At 37.3% G+C, this 19,143-nt stretch overlaps 2 protein-coding genes across 2 annotated transcripts; both read right to left on the bottom strand.

Annotated features, from left to right (window-relative positions):
• Positions 1-1,104: 1,104 nt before the first annotated feature.
• Positions 1,105-8,800, bottom strand: LOC114272191 (putative disease resistance protein At3g14460). Its single transcript, XM_082913168.1, has 7 exons — positions 8,663-8,800; positions 5,391-8,554; positions 4,547-4,617; positions 3,899-4,075; positions 3,651-3,797; positions 2,344-2,421; positions 1,105-1,398 (listed from the first exon to the last, which is right to left on the bottom strand). The coding sequence occupies exons 1-2, from the start codon at positions 8,798-8,800 to the stop codon at positions 5,567-5,569; spliced, it is 3,126 nt and encodes a 1,041-aa protein (XP_082769294.1). The 3' UTR covers positions 1,105-1,398; positions 2,344-2,421; positions 3,651-3,797; positions 3,899-4,075; positions 4,547-4,617; positions 5,391-5,566.
• A 5,558-nt stretch (positions 8,801-14,358) lies between these two features.
• Positions 14,359-17,847, bottom strand: LOC145819207 (putative disease resistance RPP13-like protein 1). Its single transcript, XM_082913167.1, has 2 exons — positions 17,799-17,847; positions 14,359-14,780 (listed from the first exon to the last, which is right to left on the bottom strand). Exons 1-2 carry the CDS (start codon positions 17,845-17,847, stop codon positions 14,359-14,361), a joined length of 471 nt encoding a protein of 156 aa, XP_082769293.1.
• Positions 17,848-19,143: the final 1,296 nt, after the last annotated feature.

The following is a 19,143-nucleotide window of genomic DNA, read 5'->3' as shown; positions in this document are numbered from 1 at the left end:
CGTCGAAGACCTATGGGATGTTCTCATACTGATGCGGCAGCAAGGAATGGTAGAAAAGTCAATGCATCTGGGACTATTGTGTTACTGAGGCCATGAAAACGGTGGGCGTGAGATGCGAATCTCATTATAGGCTTCGATGAACTCAGAAAATTTGGTGATCAATAAATTTGGTGGGACTGGAGGCAAGGATGGAGATGTCAGCAAATTCGACGCTGGAAACGCAGACAAGGGCAATGCTTACTAGTGCGTCGGAAGAGGAAGAACTGACTGGTAGTGCTTAGAGAGAAAAAGGCGAAAAAGAAATATGTAGAACAGATTGGGAACCAAAAGGAGGGAGGTATCGCAAGCGCAGTGCAACTCGGGCTTCAATTAGAATGGAGGAATTTCCACGGAAGAGAACATGTTCGGATTCTAAAGAAGGCTCTTCGAGGCAAGCTAGAGAGACGAATCAAAATTAAGAGTAGAATTTTATGGTTGATTTTGCTATGGCTTCAATGATTGAGTTACTAATGCAGCAAAGTAATGCTGATTGCTTAGGGGTTTTGGGGGAGGTTGTCCCTAAATAACCTCCTAAATTGCCATGAGGATTTCAAGTTGGAACCGTCGAGGGATGGGTCACCCTCTGACAGTTTGAACAGCTAGGAATTTGACCCAGTCTCTTATGCCATATTTAATATTTTTAATAGAAATTAAGATGAAGTCTGAGAAGTTAAAGTGGTTGGGGTTGACAATGAGTTTTAAGTTTTAGACGGGGGTGTATAGTGAAAGTCGAAGTGGAGAACTTTGGGTTGTGTAGGATGATACAAAGGAAGTAAAACTGTTATCTCGATGTGAGAGATTTATTGCCTTGGAAGTTAAAAGAGGAAAAAGGTAAACGATGGATTCTTATGCTTTTTTATGGACATCTTGGAGTTGCATAATGTGGGACGGTATAGGAGGTTACGGCTTACTTTTTTAAAGGAATCAGTTGCTGCTTCAGAAGGAAAAGAATCTTGTATGCTTCTGAATATACACAATACCCTTACAGTGTTGCCTTAGCTATGATTCTAATATGTTGCATATAAGCAGTGAGAATCATACACATGCAATAAGGACCATTCCAACTAGCAAAATAATTGTGTAACATGAGCATTAACCATCTTTTGAAACTATTCAAACCACAATTGTTGGTAAAATCTTTTGGCCATAGGTTCAATAGAAACATGATAGCAAATGAAATGACAAAGAAAAAAAAAGTAGGGGAGACAATGGAGAGATAATATACTTGTAACACTCATAGAAGTGCAGTGCCATCTTTCCAACTGCTGCTCCACTAACAATAACCTTGGCACTTGAGTATGCAATTTCTTTGATGAGCTCCTCAACTTTGGCGTCTTCAGTTTTTGCATAATTCTCTAGCTGGAGGATTCCAAGATGACAAGAGGAAGATTACCAGGAAAATTTAGTATCAAATCATGAAAGAATCTATACAAACAATATCTGACTACAAGTATGCATCAACTGTTAAAAAAAAAAGCTATAGAAAAATATCTGAATCCAAGTATGCATTGACAATCCAAAGAACGGTGAACGAAGAATTAGGTAAAAGCTGGTGCATCTAATAACAAAACCAAGATATAATGTACACCACAACATATAGTCATTCACCGGATGCAAATAGGAAAAGAAGGAAACTGAGAATATGCCATCTCAACAAATCATCTCATGGAACATCATCACTGTCAGCAGTATGCACCAATGGAAAAGTTAGCAATCATTGACATCTATCCATTCTCAGAGCTAGTTGGATCCTATATTTCTTGAGGATTTACACACACCAAGGCAAATTACTTACTCAACTAACACTGAGTGGAAAACCTATGCACAAATTCTTTCAATTCTGAATGACAGCAACTCATTTAAGCCAAACCAAAACAAACAAACAATCAAAAACTATCGAAAGCTTGGCAGGGCCTTTGGGGAAACTGAAAAAAATATATTAAAAGCACTCTCAACTCAGTGCACAAATACCCTATCCAGACTCGCAACAAATACGTTAACAAAAAATACATGCTGCAATCAAAAGAGTGAGTCCAATAAGCTAAGCAGGTAGTCAAACTCCAAGTTATCAACTAAACTATCACTTTCAAGATGATAAGCCATATGTCAACACTTCTAGCATTTTCGATTATTAGCTTTGAACAAGTAGCAAACAAGTCAATTATGTATCGAGACAATTTTGCACATTATAAGAAAAGAAGCACTTTGAGGTTCTCACACAACACCCTCACCACCACCAAAGTTAAAAAGAATTAGGCATGATTATCGAAGGAAGACATCAGAAATATAAAGTATAGAATGTACCTGCTCAGCACTATGAATAAGGACGGTTCCTTTTGTTTCAGTTGCAGATGTATTAACACCACCAACAAACATGACAACCTACAAAATTATGGATAAAAAATGAAGTAACTTGATCCACAATGAATTTCCACTTCAAAGCAATATGCCCCCCGTGCATCTTTGGCCTAAACATATAAAGTCAAAGAACTACAAAACCAATAATTTTCTTATGTAGTCATTAACATAATTTGCTCATACGGCCAAAGAATTTTGTTGATAGTCCATAAACCCATTTCACAATGAACTTTTTAAGATGTAATCACAAAAATACAATTACAACCTAACTTCAACTGTAATTACAAAATCAAAATGATCATGGAATATATATATATATATATATATTTGATAAATAATGATCATAGAATATTATTGATATCAGTTAGTCCACTAAAAGTTGATTACTGTAATCTATCTTGCATTAGGTAGATATAAACTTCTAAGCAACCTTTAAAATGTGAAAAAACAAGGGAAAGAGAGAAGGGCAATGATCCATAAGTCTATACGCTGCCACAAGTAAGAAACTACCTAATTTAAACATCTTGTGATGACTTGCAGAATAATATGCCCACCAAAGAATTATGCAAATACAACAAGTAAGGAGTTGTGCTACACATGGCTATATAGAAACCACATAATATGTTACAATGGTTTAACCCTCAAAATCATAATCGTGACTTTAAAAGATGCCATTCTTGTTTTTGTTCCAAGTCACTACTTCAGGTTTGAAGAGTACACATCTGGGCCTTTTATCTAATCGAGTACATGTAATACAATGGTATGCTTCCACAAAGGCTGCAAATTGATCAACCCAATTTAATTTGATATCACATTTAATCTAGCCAAATAGATTTGCATATATTTTATACATACATGCACTACACACTTAGACCTTCATGTTAAATTTTGTTGCAATTAATTGATCTTCTATTGATTTATATTTGGGACTTTCCAGAATAAAATAACCTTGAACCGTAGAACTAAAACCAAACCAAACTGATTTCTACAGTTTGGTTCTGGGTCAGTTGTATAACTTCAACAGTCTGGTTTTGGTTCCAAGTTTTCTAGAACTATAGGAATCGATTTGGTGCTAAACCCACTTTGAAACAATAACACCTAAATTCTTTCCCATGAGGAAATCACAATGATTTAATTTATCAAACAAAAAGTGCCAGTAACAATTCATTCTACGTGTAAATATTCATAGTCAGAATCTAATATACTTGACGCTATTGCTAAAAACAACAACGGCAAAGGTAGAGAAGATTCACCTCAGCAATAAGAGGACATAAAATATCCTCCAACCCAAATTCCTTGCTAGCAACAGTAGCTTTCATTCGTTTAATAACTTCATCCTTGTTCCTTACATCCATCTTTTCAGAACCTTTTTCAACCAATTCATCCAAGATTTCAACAGTCTGCAAGCATGGTCAAAGATAATGAGATAGAACAATTACTTGTACTTTTTGTACATAAGAAATACCAGTGATTCCGAACACTCAGTGTAAGATTGGCAAACCTTATTAGTTGCTTTCGGGTGTCCTATGATTATCTCACTTGGGTGCAATCCCATCCTTATGAGCTCCTCGGCATTTTGAAGGAGCTCTCCAGCAAACAAAACTGTCAAATTAGCTCCATCTCCTATGTCCTCCTGTTAAGCCTTGCCCACCAAAACCAAAATCTTGGTTGCGGGATGCTGAAGCTCGAGTTCATTCACAAAAGTGAGATATATTAATGAAGGGAAATGTTAATCACCATTTGACCAGTAGTTAAGGTTGATATATATGTAATAAATATATTATATTAAAATATATTAAAAATTATAAAAATATATAAGGTTATTTAAATATGTAAAATGTGGATTGAATTTTATACTTTCTAATTTTAACAAATGTTTATTGATTGGTCGCTCGTAAGACCGGTTCGTGAAAACAAAAATGCTATGTAAACTATCAAAGTCTCACCTAAAACAAAAAAAAAAAAAAAAAATAGTACTTAATATGTCGTCATGCAATTTAGAAAATTTTTAAATATAAAACATTCTCACTTCAATAATGTAATAGATGTCAGGTCGATGAAGAATAATTTAAAAATTTTATTAATTTATAGAGCATTAGTATAATGAAAATGCCAAGATTTATGCTAAGGGAGGGTAACCTAGTAAAACCTGTGCCAGTCCTCAAGTTTTGATCCAATCCGGATGTCAAGCTTACTCAGTCTAGAATATGAGAATTTGACCTGGAAAAGAAGTAGAGGTGGTTTAACTTTAGATTATAAAAATTTTCCACCCTTGTTTACCTTTAGTATAATATTAATAAATTTACTTGTTTTTTATTTGTTTATTGATGTGGCAGACATCATTATATCACTAAGCCTCGTTGGGGAACAGACTAATTTAGTAACTTTTTAGCTATTTGGCTAAAAAGTATTTGGCTAAAAAGGTAGGTAAATTTTTTTTGTATGTTTGGGATGATTTTTTGGCTAATTACGAAAAGATATACAAAAAGTAGAGAGAAAAGAGAATATTTGACTTTTTCGTATGAGTTGTTGGCTTTTTGACTAATTTAATAAATTTTTGGCTAATTGGCTAAAAAAGTAAGTCCCCAAACGGGGAGTAACATCAGCTACTAAAGTTGTGTTTGGTTAAAAAAATTGAGAAGTGATTTAGAAAGGAAAAAAAAATTAATAATAAAAATAAAATGTGAATAAAATATATTTATATTTTATCTAATTTCATATATTTTTTCTCTTTTAAATTTCTTCTCAAATCTCTTAACCAAACACCTAAAAGAATTTATAAAATGTATTAATTTGAATAAGATTTTTGTTGGCAAAATTTATTTTTGAGCCCTCGAAGAATGGGAAAAAAAAAAAAAGAATGAATAACAGAAAAGGAACAGGCAAAGGCCAAATAGAATGTCACTGATCAAATATATATATATATATATATAGGAAAGTTAACACCAAAACAAAAGGAATAAGTAAATGGTGAAATATCTCTGGTGATTTACCTCTAAGAAAGTTGCGATGTTTGGTGCTTTGGGTAGAGTGAACAATTTGCAGAAGAATATTTAACTGAAGTTGCCAGTGAGTTGCTCAAAACAAATCACTTCATCGTCGATTTTTGTCAAGGGGATATGAGCAATCTTGTGCCATGCATCACCTCTGTCCCTCTCGCAACAAGGTTTCAGTAACCGATACGAGTAGACATATGCAGAGCAGAAAGGGAGACGAGAAGCCCCTCTTCGGGAAAGGATTGGAATTGAGGGCAGTCGAAGATTTCCACCACTTTGAGAGAAGTCAGGTGTTGAAAGCTCTGGTAGTTGATTGATTTGAGATTTTGTAGATTTACGATCGTGAGCGATGTAAGAGTGGGGGGCAGCAGGGCTTCCTCCAGAAAGTACTCCAGCACATCATCATCCTCTTCTTCGTATTTGCCTCCTCCGAATCTGAACTCTGTAAGAGAGGGGAGTCTTTGCAATCCCCACTCTCTCCGGCGATCCACAAGTTTCTTGCAACCACAGATTTGAAGTCGACTTAAGTTGGAAGGCAGACCCCCTTCCGGAAAGGACTCAATTTCTGGACAGTTCCGTATTGTCAGTGATTCAAGAGATGGAAGGTGGGTATGCATTCCTTCTGGCAGCAACTTGAGCTTTTTGCAGTTTTGGACCCAAAAAGTTTTCAGATTGGGAGCGTATAATGCTTCTTGCAGACAAGATACCATACTATTGCAACCACTAATCTCAACACGCACAAGCGATGTCGAAATTCTTGGTCCATGGCCATTCGGAATTGAAAGGATTTCAAAATTTGTGGTATTTAGATGTCGAAGTTTCGGAAAGAATCCAAGCGGCAAGGACTTGAGAGTACCACAGCTATGCAATGATAACCATTTAAGGGAACTGTTGCAGCACTCCATCTCCTCTGATACCGAGAAAACTAGTTTCGGACATTTCGAAATATGAATTAAATTCAACGTAATGGGTAGAACACCAACAGCAAAAGACAAAAGTGACGAACAGTTTTCAATGACCAATTTCTGAAGGCGAGTGTTGAGGCACACATTTACAGAATCCAAAGCCTCACAGCGCCGAACCTCAAGTCTTGTAAGCATCAGCGGCAATCCTGTGTGTGGAAATGACACAAGGCTTCGACAATTCCTTATGATTAACTCCTGCAGATTTGTTAGCATGTGTAGCTCGGGTGTCAATTCCTTTAAACTTGGCATATTTGAAATCTCCAATTTTACAAGAGAAGACACACCATGCCATCCCAAGTCTACGCCATTGCATCCATTCAATACTAGTTTATTTGCAACCGAAGTCCTTGGAAGCAAAGCCGTAAGTGCTGAGCATTCACGAATCTCGAGACTCACCCAAGATGGCATGCGTATGGGTAAGCCTCCAACCAACTTTGGACACTTGATTATACAAAGTTCTTTAAGTTGCGAAAACTCTTCAGCCCCCAAAATATACCATTCCACCCACTCCAACATTTCTTCAAAACGAAGAGTCTCGAGAGATTGAAAAGGTTTGGTTGAAGAACCATCACCATAGAATTCCTCACCCACCATAATTATTCCATTCATCCTTGCTATGTTAAGGTGTTTCAAAGAGGGCAGTTTACCAAGGGGCGGCAATGAAAAGCAATGATCACATTTATCAATGCATAAAGACACTATATTAAAGTATGAGTGATCTCCCAACCACTCTGAAAATCTTGTGCCCCCATATCGTTTGATTGTGAGGCGCTTCAAATTTTTATGAGGCTGCAAATTTTCAAGTACTTCTCTTTCATTCTGTGAATCCTCCGTAGTGTTACCCCATTCCAACACTATCTCTTCAAGGTGCTCTTTTTCCTTCAGCTTTGCTTCCAATGCATCCCTTCCACTCTTTACATTTTGCAAACCTGAAATTGTCAGTTTTGCACGAAGATTATGAAACTCCTTCAACTCGTTAATAGCTGACCCACTGCACTTTCCCACAACAAAATCAGTTAAATGTTGGAGACCTTTTAGTCGACTCATTTGCATCGGCATCTCCATTAAATTAGTTCCACTAATATCAAGATGACGCAAGAGAATTAATTTTCCAATCTCCATCGGCAAGGTTGTGAGAAGAGAACAATTTGATAGTAGTAATGTTTGCAAATTATACAGGGTGCAAACTACTTCGGGCATTTTTTTTATTTTTGTTGCAGAGAGATCCAAATAACGAATATGTATCATATTACCAATTGAATCATGCAAATCCATAATATTATAACATGGCAATGACAGCAACCGTAAGCATTTTTGCATTGGAAAAATGTCATCCAATACCTTCTTGGACAAGTATGAACAATCACATGGACTGTGATATTGATTTAATTGTAAAATAGACCTTAAATACTTTGCCTCATTAATTGCCTTGAATTTTTCAAAACCATCTAATGTTGTCCTCTTATATGAAAAATGGCGTGCTTTAGGAGAAATATCGAGTAGCTTCTTGTCATCTACCCTGAAAGAAAATTGTCCATGGACAACTTGAGCTAGGTCATGGACTAAATCATGCATTACAAAAAAGGATCTACTACCTCTTGGTTGTTGAAAGAATGACCTTGATAATAGTTCATCAAAATACTCCTCCCCAATCTTTTCCAAAGTTTTATTATTTCTAGTTTGTTGCACATAATTCAAAGCTATCCAGAACGAGACTAGCTTCTCTTTTACAAATCCATAATCTTTAGGAAATGTAGAACAAAAAGCAAAACATTGCTTTAAATGTGGAGAGAGATAATGATAGCTCAATCTCAAGGCTGGAAGAATGTTGTTCTTATCCTCTGGCAAATCCCATATGTCACTCTTCAATATTTCATCCCATTCCTCAACATTAAGTTTGAAGCGTAATAGACATGCAAGTGTTTTTGTAGCTAAAGGCAAACCTTTGCACCTATCCACTATTTGTTTACCAATCTTTTCAAGTTTCGGAAAAGCCTTCGACTCTCCTTTGTCAAAAGCAATTTGAGCAAAAACTAACCAACAATCTTCATTCGATAAGTGTTGCAAATGATGAATAGGAATGGTGTGTATGATAGATGCGACACTATGATTACGGGTTGTTGCAACAATCTTACTTCCATATGCACCAGCTGTGAAAGGAGTCCTCAAGATTTCCCAATGACTAGGGTTCTCATTCTAGACATCGTCCAAAACGACTAGAAACTTCTTCCCCGCCAATCTCTCCTTCAACTTAACTTGAAGCATATTTAGGTCTTGTGTGTTATAATTACTTGAAGTGATTGCCTCAAGAATTGTTCTTGTAACCCTAAGAACATCAAATTCATCAGAAACACAAACCCATGCTTTCATATCAAAATGCTCAACTACTCTGCCATCATTGTATATGAGTTGAGCAAGGGTGGTCTTGCCTATTCCACCCATCCCAATGATTGGAATCACATCTATCTTGTTAATATATATTAAACACATGTAACATATATGTATATATATTATATATTAAACACACACAGCTACACTAATATATTATATATATATATATATAAGGTGATAGGATGCCAGAGCACGCCAGAGCACGCCTTCCTTCACTTTCGGCTGCTTTCGGCCACTTTCTAATATTTTATGTAATGTAACATAATGATGTTGTAAACCATAGCTCCTATAAATAGGAGTCTTCTCTTACACTGTCTGACACAATTAATATACAAGAGATTTCTTACATTCTCTTATTTCTTTCATGGTATCAGAGCACAAGTATACTGCCTAAGTCTCTTTCCTAGCATCCTTTTTTTTTTTCTCTCTCTTGGCAGTCTGCAGATTGCTGCCCCTCTCGTCCTTCTCTCAATTACAGTTTGGACACCACCGAAGCCTTCATCTCTTCACTACGGACCCACGGCCACCGGATTCATCCCATTTCGCCGTCACACGCGCCGTCACGCGCTATTTTTGTCGCCGGCGCGTCGCCTGCTTCGGCCTTCAGCATCACACGCTCTCCACGCGTCCCCAGTCGCCTAAGCCGCCTCTTTCCGCGTCCCACGCGCTCCGCGTCCGCCAGCCACGCCAGCCACTCCAGCCGTCCGCGTGAGCCATCCACCCGCGTCCCTCGCGCCGGCTCGTACGTCCCTCGCGCCGGCTCGTACGTCCCTCGCGCCGTTCTGCACCGCCTGCAGCTGCTGGTCCCCCACTCGGCTCCAGCCGGTCCAGCCACTAAAACCGGTTCAGTCACTTTTCCAAGCCGGTTCACCCCCATTTTTGGACCTTTTTGACCGGTTCAGCCCGGTTTCTGACTATTTTGGCCCTTCTGCACCCACTGGTGCCCTTGGAATTTTCAGATTCTCCCTTGCTTGTGCTATTTTTCTCTCATGGATCGCTTGGACTTCTCTAACCACCCTATTTCCGTTATTCTTGACGGGACTAATTATGTCCTATGGGCCCAAGCTATGTCTGGCTTCCTCAAAGGAAAGAAACTTTGGCGCATCATCACTGGGGATGTGTGCAAACCCATTCAAGGGACCCCGGATTCTGCTGCCACGGACTCCACTACCAAATATGTCGACCGACTGGAAGATTGGGATAGTAAAAACTATCAGATCATCACTTGGTTTCGCAATACTTCTATTACCTCTATCAGTCTTCAGTTTGGTCGGTTCCAACTTGACTCTGCTTCCTCTCCTGCCAAAGCCATCTGGGATTTTTTACAAGAACGCTATCAAACTACTGGCCTTGCTCACCAATATCAGCTTCTGAGTCATCTTCACCGTATGCGCCAAGACACCACTCAGAACATTAATGATTTCCTCTCCCAAATGTATTCTGTTTGGGATCAGCTCGCTCTTTCTGAACCTCCTTGGGATTGTACTAAGGATGCTGCCTTATTTACTACTTACCGTGACCAACAACGCTTGGTTCAGTTTCTCATGGCTCTCACTCCCCGATTTGAGCCAGTCCGCGCATCTCTCCTTCATCGCACTCCTTTACCCACTCTTGAGCAAGCAATTTCTGAACTCCTGTCAGAGGAAACCAGACTTGGTACTCTCCATCCGCATCCTGTGGACTCTGTTCTTGCCACTCCCCAGCTTCGCAGTTCTCCTTCCCCACCTTCACCAAAGAAGCCCAATGCCTGCACTTACTGTCACAACCGCAATCTTCCGTCCACTCATCTTCTGGTTAATTGTCCAGTTCGTCTTTGTCGGTTCTGCAACAAGACTGGCCCTGGTCATCTTCAACAAGATTGCTTCCGCAATCCCACCCGTGCCTCTCGCCCTGGTCCTTCCCCCGGGAATTTCTCTCGCCGCCCCTCTCACCGTTCTGGGACCCCGTTGCCACCACTGCCTGCTCAACGCACTGCTGCTGCTGCCTCCGAGGATTTACCTTCCTCTGTTCTTGTAGACCCTTCCACTCCAGTCTTCTCTCAATCCGATGTCGAAGCCATGTTTCAACATTTTTGGCAGAATTTCGGTACTCCTCCATCTACTGCTTTCTCTGCCACCGCAGGTAACTCTTCTTGGTACTTTGACTCCGCTTGTTGTAATCACATGACCTTTGACCCTACTATTTTTACTCCTCTCTCTTCTACTCCTCATGTTCCTTCTATCCATACTGCTGATGGGTCTCTTCTGTCTGTAAGTCATGTTGGTTCTGTTTCAACCTCTCACTTATCTCTATCTCATGTCTATCTTATGCCTGCTCTTACTTTAAATCTTATCTCCATTAGTCAATTATGTGAGCATGGTCTAACTGTTACCTTTTCTCGTTCTGGTTGTTTAGTGCAGGACCCTCGGACGGGGCAAACTCTTGGGATAGGCCGTAAGCATGGACGTCTCTACGAACTCATCCATCTTCATGTTCCAGATTCCTCTCAGATCACCGCTCCTACCACTGCTACCACTGCTCCTCCAGCTCCTACCACTGCTACCACTGCTCCTCCTTTATCTCCTTTTCAGCTTTGGCATTGTCGTTTGGGCCATCTTTTCTGTTGGTCGTTTAAAATCTTTAATTTCCAGTGGTCATTTAGGTCACGTAAGTTCTGATGTTTTAGATTGTGTGTCTTGTCAACTTGCCAAACAACCTGCCTTGTCGTTTAATAAAAGTGACTCTGTTTCTCTTGCCCCATTTGATCTCATTCACTCTGATATTTGGGGACCCTCTCCTACTCCTACTATGGGGGGTGCACGCTATTTTGTTGTTTTTATAGATGATTTTTCCCGTTTTACATGGTTGTTTCTTATGAAAAATCGCTCTGAGCTCAAACAACTTTATTACAATTTTGCTGCCATGGTTAAAACACAATTTTCTAAAACTATTAAGCTTTTTCGCTCCGATAATGCCATGGAATATAAAGATTTTGACTTTCTTTCTTTTCTTCAGCGTCATGGTACTCAACCTCATCGTTCCTGTCCCGGCACGTCTCAACAAAATGGACGTGCTGAACGGAAACATCGACATATCCTTGACACTACTCGCGCCCTCCTTCTGTCTTCCTCTTGTCCGGAACATTTTTGGGGAAAGGCAGCTCTCACTGCTGCTTACACTATCAATTGTATTCCTACACCTGTCATTCATAATCACACTCCTTATGAGCGTCTGCATGGCACCCGTCCCCCTTACACCACCCTTAGGGTCTTTGGCTCTGCCTGTTTTGTTCTTCTCCAACCTCATGAACGTACCAAACTTGAACCACGCTCTCGCCTCTGTTGCTTCTTAGGGTATGGTATTGAACACAAGGGGTATCGTTGTTGGGATCCTCTCTCCCAGCGACTCCGTATCTCTCGTCATGTAGTCTTTTGGGAACACAAAATGTTTTCTTCTCTCTCTCTCTTCCGTTTGTCCGTTCCCTCATCCACTTTATTTTTTACTGACCCTTCCACGGATCTGTTCTCTGATGAGCTTACTCCACCACCCTTGCCAGCCTCTCTCGAGTTCTCTGCTGAGCTTGCTCCACCGCCCCCACCAGCTTCTCTCGAGCCTGCCTTGCCTACTGGTCTGTCCCATGCACCTGCTACCTCTGATGGTCCTGCTCTTGTTCCCTCGGAATCCTCCCCTCCTGATGCGTCTCTCCCTTTGGCTCCTCCTGCCTCTACTCGACCACACCGGGTAACCAAACCTTCTACTCGTCTTCGTGACTTTATTGTTGGTTCTACTGCTTTTTCTACTTATGAACCAACCTCCTATCGTGAGGCTCGCTCTAATCCTCTTTGGCAGCAAGCTATGACTGATGAATTGCAGGCTTTAGACAAAACTCACACTTGGGACATTGTTGATCTTCCTCCTGGCAAGACTGCCATTGGTTGCAAATGGGTTTACAAAATCAAAACTTGTTCTGATGGATCTATTGAGCGCTACAAAGCTCGCCTTGTTGCCAAAGGCTTCAACCAAGAATATGGTATTGACTATGAAGAGACCTTTGCTCCTGTTGCTCGTCTCACCTCTGTTCGCAGCCTGATTGCGGTTGCTACCACTCGCCACTGGGATCTTTATCAAATGGACGTAAAAAATGCTTTCCTTAATGGTGTTCTTCTTGAGGAGGTCTACATGCAACCTCCCCCTGGGTCTACTTATCCACCTCATAAAGTCTGCAAACTTCAGCGTGCTTTATATGGTCTCAAACAAGCTCCACGCACTTGGTTTGCCAAGTTCAGCTCTACTATTCATGATTGTGGTTTCACCTCCAGTTCTTATGATACTGCTCTTTTTATCCGGACCACTGCTCAAGGGACCACCTTGCTTCTTCTTTATGTGGATGACATGATTATCACCGGTGACGATCTTGATGGTATTCTATGCCTTAAACAGTTTCTTAGCCATCATTTCGAGATGAAAGACCTTGGTCCTCTCAGCTATTTCTTGGGTCTTGAAATCTTCCATGATTCCACGGGGTCTTTTCTCTCTCAGGCTAAGTATACCTCTGATCTTCTCACCCATGCTGGGCTTACGGATTGCAAGACTGCCTCCACTCCGCTGGAGCCTCAGAGTCGTCTTACACCTCTTGATGGCACTCTTCTCTCTGATGCTACCCTCTATCGTCAGCTGGTTGGCAGCCTTGTCTATCTCACTGTTACTCGTCCTGATATTTCCTATGCCGTTCATATTGTCAGCCAGTTTATGTCAGCTCCTCGTACCCCTCATTATGCTGCCTTAGTTCGTATCCTTCGTTATCTCAAAGGTACCTTGTTTCATGGACTTCATTATTCCGCCCGCTCCTCTCTCCAGCTTCGTGCTTTTTCCGATACTGATTGGGCTGGGGATCCTACTGACCGGCGCTCTACTACCGGGTTCTGTTTTTTCTTGGGTGATTCTCTTATTTCTTGGCGCAGCAAGAAACAATCTCTTACTGCTCGCTCCAGTACTGAGGCCGAATATCGTGCTCTTGCTGATACTACTCAGGAGCTTCTCTGGCTTCGTTGGCTTCTTGCTGACATGGGCGTTTCCCCCTCTGGCGCTACCGCCCTCTTTTGTGACAATCAAAGTGCTCTTCAAATTGCTCACAATGATGTTTTTCATGATCGCACCAAGCACATTGAGATTGACTGTCATTTTATTCGTCAACACGTCACTCGTGGTACTGTTCATCTCCATCCAATCTCCTCTACTGATCAACCTGCTGATATCTTCACCAAAGCTCATTCTCCTGGCCGCTTCGTTGACCCTGTCTCCAAACTCCAGTTGGTTGATGTTTGTCCTCCTTGAGTTTGAGGGGGGCTGTTAATATATATTAAACACATGTAACATATATGTATATATATTATATATTAAACACACACAGCTACACTAATATATTATATATATATATATAAGGTGATAGGATGCCAGAGCACGCCAGAGCACGCCTTCCTTCACTTTCGGCTGCTTTCGGCCACTTTCTAATATTTTATGTAATGTAACATAATGATGTTGTAAACCATAGCTCCTATAAATAGGAGTCTTCTCTTACACTGTCTGACACAATTAATATACAAGAGATTTCTTACATTCTCTTATTTCTTTCATATCTTATTACTACTCGCCTCACCCAAAAGCAATATTTTAATTATCTTCTCCTTGTCATCATCCCTCCCATACACACCAGATTCATCAACTAAAGAAGTTGATGGCAATCTGTGAGAGTGAGACCACTTCAGATCAGCAATTTCTTTCAAACCAAGATCATCTTTTTCTTCTAAAAAACATTCTAGTCTTTTAATGATCTCCTCCATCTGGGACACTAGCTTTGCATCATATACACTTGAATCAGAAGTCGAGGTTGAGGTTGTTACCTGGTTTTTCACAGCGCTTCGAAACTCAGCTTCTACCTTGCACCCCAAAGCTTTAGTAGCAATCTCATCCACTAAGTCATCTGCGTGGTAGATAGCATCTTTAAGCTCGTCCAGCCAATCTTTCACTAATTGATTAGTGAATTGTTGTTTCTCTGCATCATTGAGGATGACACTCGCAGCAATTTTGATTTGAGCTTCTTGAGTAGTTTATCACCTTCATTATGGCGCGTTAGACTCTTAAAGAATTTCACAAACAGGGGACAAGCCAATCGTTCAAACAACACTTTGAAGGAGGCAGAGAGAAGAGACCCTGCTATCATCATTTCGGCCATATTTTTGTCTTTGGAAAGGAAAGAGTAGGAGAAATTGAAGGAGAATAGAAGAAGATTGTTTTGTGCTTTTGCAATCTGCCAGTTTCTTTGCCAAATTGAAATGTACGGGAGAATGATTGGTTTTCTGCTCTGTTTTGTTTGGTTCCACAATCCGACTTTAGCCTCGGGTCCACTTTAATTGCTTTGTAGGAAATTAATAGCCAATCCACCAACTCTTATTGCTTTAGGCTTGGCCCACACGGTAAGGTTGATTGCAGAGACTTAAAAGTGTTTTTTTTTTTTTTTTTTTTTTTTAAGCATAATTTTTTTTAAAAAAAATTTAGAAAGGAAAAATTATAAATCTGTCGAATATTTACAAAATATTTTAAAAATTATAACTTTAATTGTTAAAGTTGATAAAATTTATCACTAATTTGATTTTATTTAAAAAAAAAAAAAAACTTTCACTGAATTGTAATTTTTCCTACTAAAAATAAAAGTAATTTGAATTTTTTTTATTTTTTATTTTTATAAAAAATAACTTATGAAAGAAATCCCAATACTTTTAACTAAGGATCCGTTTGGATAAATATGAATTTCAAATCAAGAAATTTAATCTTGATTATTCAACAATTATAACTCAAATTTAGATATGTTAGTTTAGTTATGAACTTTAACATTGAGTGAAATAGTTATCGCTATATAAAATTAGTTATTTGAAATTATGTTAAGAATTCTCTTTCTATTTATAAAAATTCTACTTATATATATATATATATATATGTATGTATTCTATCTCAACTTAAATTATTCCAGGTCATACTACTATTCACATCCATTTTGAAGTGTGTATCATATGCAAGTTATATTCTAATTAAATCTTTTGAAGTCATAACTTAAAAAAAATAAAATAATAATGAGTCATAAGAGAACATCACATAAAAAATATATATATAACCAAAGACTTTTTGAAAATAATAATCAAAATAAATCATAATTGATAACAGAATGAGTCATAACCAACACTACAATAAGTCATAACTAAATTTTAACTAGCATCAAAATAGGTGATAATCAAGGAAAACTCCATGGGTAGCACCTCAAAGGGGTGCATTCATATGTACCCTATTACAAATTGACGAAACTTTATCACAAAATTTCATAACATTAACTATAAAATGTGTAATGAATTACAAAAGTTTAGACATTTTATTATACTAACATATGTGATTGTCTCGTAGATCTAGACTCACATATCTCCAACCTAGATTATAATTGACCACCAAAACTAGAGGAATTAAACGCCATTTTTCATATACATATATACATGTATAACTTAATATTTCATTCCAATCTTTAAAAAATAAAAAATAAAAAGCCCTTAATATTTTATTAAACTTGAAATTAAGTTTTAAAGTTAAATAAATTCGTTCTTAATTAAGCTTAGAAAAATAATAAATCTTACAAATTAAGTTTAAAGGGTAGTAAATTGGAGTTATAAAAAAATTGATACTTAATGAGGTGTAATATATATTCGCAAAGAATAATGTAGAAGAAAACAAAGGAGGGTATAAATGACTTTTTATTATTAACTTTAACGGAGTTTGTGTTATAATTTAGTCTAAAATCACAAGGGAGGTATCTGCTTATATTTGAATTATAAAAGCGCTCCAACCCTAAATCACAAGAGGGTAAAATAAATTTTACCCTAAAATTTTATTTGTATAGTATTGCTTTTATTTTAAATAAAAAATGATCACTCACTAAAAAACCAAAATAAAAAAAGAAATCAAAGACAAACACACAAAAATTTACAAACGTTAGACGTGCGAATGAAATTCCATAGCTTTTTCCTCATGTCCTAACCTAACACGGCAACACTGGCCAATGAATACAAGTGATAAAAATTATTAAATCAATCACAGAGCCAATAAAATAAGAAAAATACTTGAAATATCTGATTTATCATTTTTAAAATTTACTATTAATTGACAAGTACTAAATTTTGATTTGTCATACTTCGATCATACAGAGTGTAACATTAATGCCACATTATTAGAGGTCATTATCATTAAGCGTCATTAAGGGTGATAAACTAGAAGAATGTAATATTGTTGTTATAAAAATAAAAATAAAAAAAGTATATAAAACTTAGAAAGATGAGTGATAATGAAATAGTTTTCCATAATTTTTTCCTTCTATCCTGACACGGCAACGCTGGCCAATAAATACAAGTGATAGAAATTATTAAATCAATCACACAACCAATAAAATAATAAAATAAAAAATAACAAGTATGTAACCCACAAAAGTTCAGAGATAGCTGCCCAACCACATAGTATATGCTTTGTTTATGCGGAATATTATTTAGTAATTTTGGGTAATAGTTACTGTTGTTCGATCCATGGGACTAATTTTGAGTCAATTTTGATAAAGGGATCTGACTGCAAAATTTTATTAGAAAGATGAATGCACCAATAAATCTTCTTGACTTTTTGGTGTAGCAAAAATTCCTTTCACTTTTAATTGTTACAATTTTTTTTTTTGGTTAGCGGTATTTTCATAAAAAGTGTTATTAATTATAAGTTTTCAATGCAAGTTAAAAAATTCTTTACAAAAAAGTTATTAATTGTCATTTTTCAATGAGAGATTTAGAAAATCGTCACTAATTTTTAGTTTTTAGTGATAGATTCATAAAATCATCACAAAAAGTTAAGTCCAACTATTAGAACCTTTTGATCTATAAATACACTTGTGGTACTCAATGGTGCACATGTTCTTATCACAAGACCTGTAAGTAATTAACTCTTTTGATAATCCAAACTGTTGACTTTGTAAGGTATATCAAATAGAACATACCTGTAAAAAAATCAAGTTGATCGGATATCGTCTTTTCATCGAATTGCATATTCAGTTTTATATTTTAAATCACATTTATCATTATTTTTTATGGATACAAATACAATTCAATGAAAGGGCTATCGATATCGATCAATTTTATTTTTTGCAGGTATATTTTGTATCCTAAAGGTAATGGTTTGGTTGTCGAAATGGATCCTGATAGGGGTCCTACTATCCCTCCACACAATAGCCACCTCAATTCCATGGTTAGGCGGTGTTGCAAGGAGGTTATGATTGGTAAAAGAAGTAGATGTCATGATTTTGGTCATACTTGTTTGGTGAATTAAGATGGATGGAATTGAGTGATGGAATTATTATGATGGTATTAGGTTAAAAATATAAGATAAATGCATTTATCTATGCACTAGTGAGATGATATTAGTTAATTGAGATTAAATATGAAAATTACGTAAAAACCTTATCGCATACAAGGCAACTTTGTTAGTTTTGTAAAATGAGAAACACAATGGTCTTTTAATCATCAATCCATGAGATTGGACTAATAATTTTAAACCATTTCATTAGATGTTAATCACATCACGAGATGAAGTCCATGAATTAACAATCTCATATTATAAATAAATATCATTTAAGTGAGGCTCACATATTACTAATACAATTCTCCTTCTCAAACCGCCAATCAAATATGGCCGTTGTGTTTGGACACGAAAAACGATAAAGAGTGCATAACAATTAGTGATTAATTGATTGATTGATGATAAAATAAGCAGAGCCCCTTAATTAATAATTTTCTTGTTTATGGTCTTTGCTTGTACAATTTATCAAGATTGCTTGCATTAGCAATGGTCCCACACCTCATCACCAACAAGGAAAAACTTCACAAAAGTCAACCTTAGAGAGAGAAAATGAGAGAATGGTTTGTCTTCTGCTTTACTTGGTTCCACAATTCCCCCACAAGGACTCATTTGACAAGTAATTTTTTTAATTAAAAAATTAAAAAAATTATTAAAAAAATTAAGAAGTCAATAATTCATACTAAAAAATTAAAGATTTTCTTTTTCTCTTTATTTTTTGCGCATCTTTTCGTAAAAAGTCAAAAAGTCATTCAAAATATACTAATTTTTTTTACATCACATTTTAACCAAAAAATCAAAAAAGTTTCAAAAAAAACATGTTCCCAAACGAGATCTAAGTTTGATTGCTTTAGCCTCGGGTCCACACGGCAACATTGATACGACGACTTAAAAGTTTTTTTTTTTAAATATAAGTTTAGTAAAAATAATTAAATCGAAAAAATTACAAATTTGTCAAATATTTATAAAATATTTAAAAATTCATAAAA

Source organism: Camellia sinensis, chromosome 2, assembly GCF_055761805.1.
Source record: "Camellia sinensis isolate YWXY chromosome 2, ASM5576180v1, whole genome shotgun sequence".
Taxonomy (NCBI): domain Eukaryota; kingdom Viridiplantae; phylum Streptophyta; class Magnoliopsida; order Ericales; family Theaceae; genus Camellia; species Camellia sinensis.
Note: the sequence above shows the minus strand (reverse complement) of the source record. Positions and strands in the feature narration are given on the sequence as shown.

Coding starts and splice junctions, on each gene's coding strand:
- LOC145819207 (XM_082913167.1), bottom strand. CDS start 17,847: ATGCAATTCGATGAAAAGACGATATCCGATCAACTTGATTTTTTTACA. Junction 14,781..17,798: donor TCAACTTGATTTTTTTACAG/GTATGTTCTATT, acceptor TCAATGATGCAG/AGAAACAACAATTCACTAAT.
- LOC114272191 (XM_082913168.1), bottom strand. CDS start 8,800: ATGGGTGGAATAGGCAAGACCACCCTTGCTCAACTCATATACAATGAT. Junction 8,555..8,662: donor TTACAAGAACAATTCTTGAG/GCAATCACTTCA, acceptor GACGATGTCTAG/AATGAGAACCCTAGTCATTG.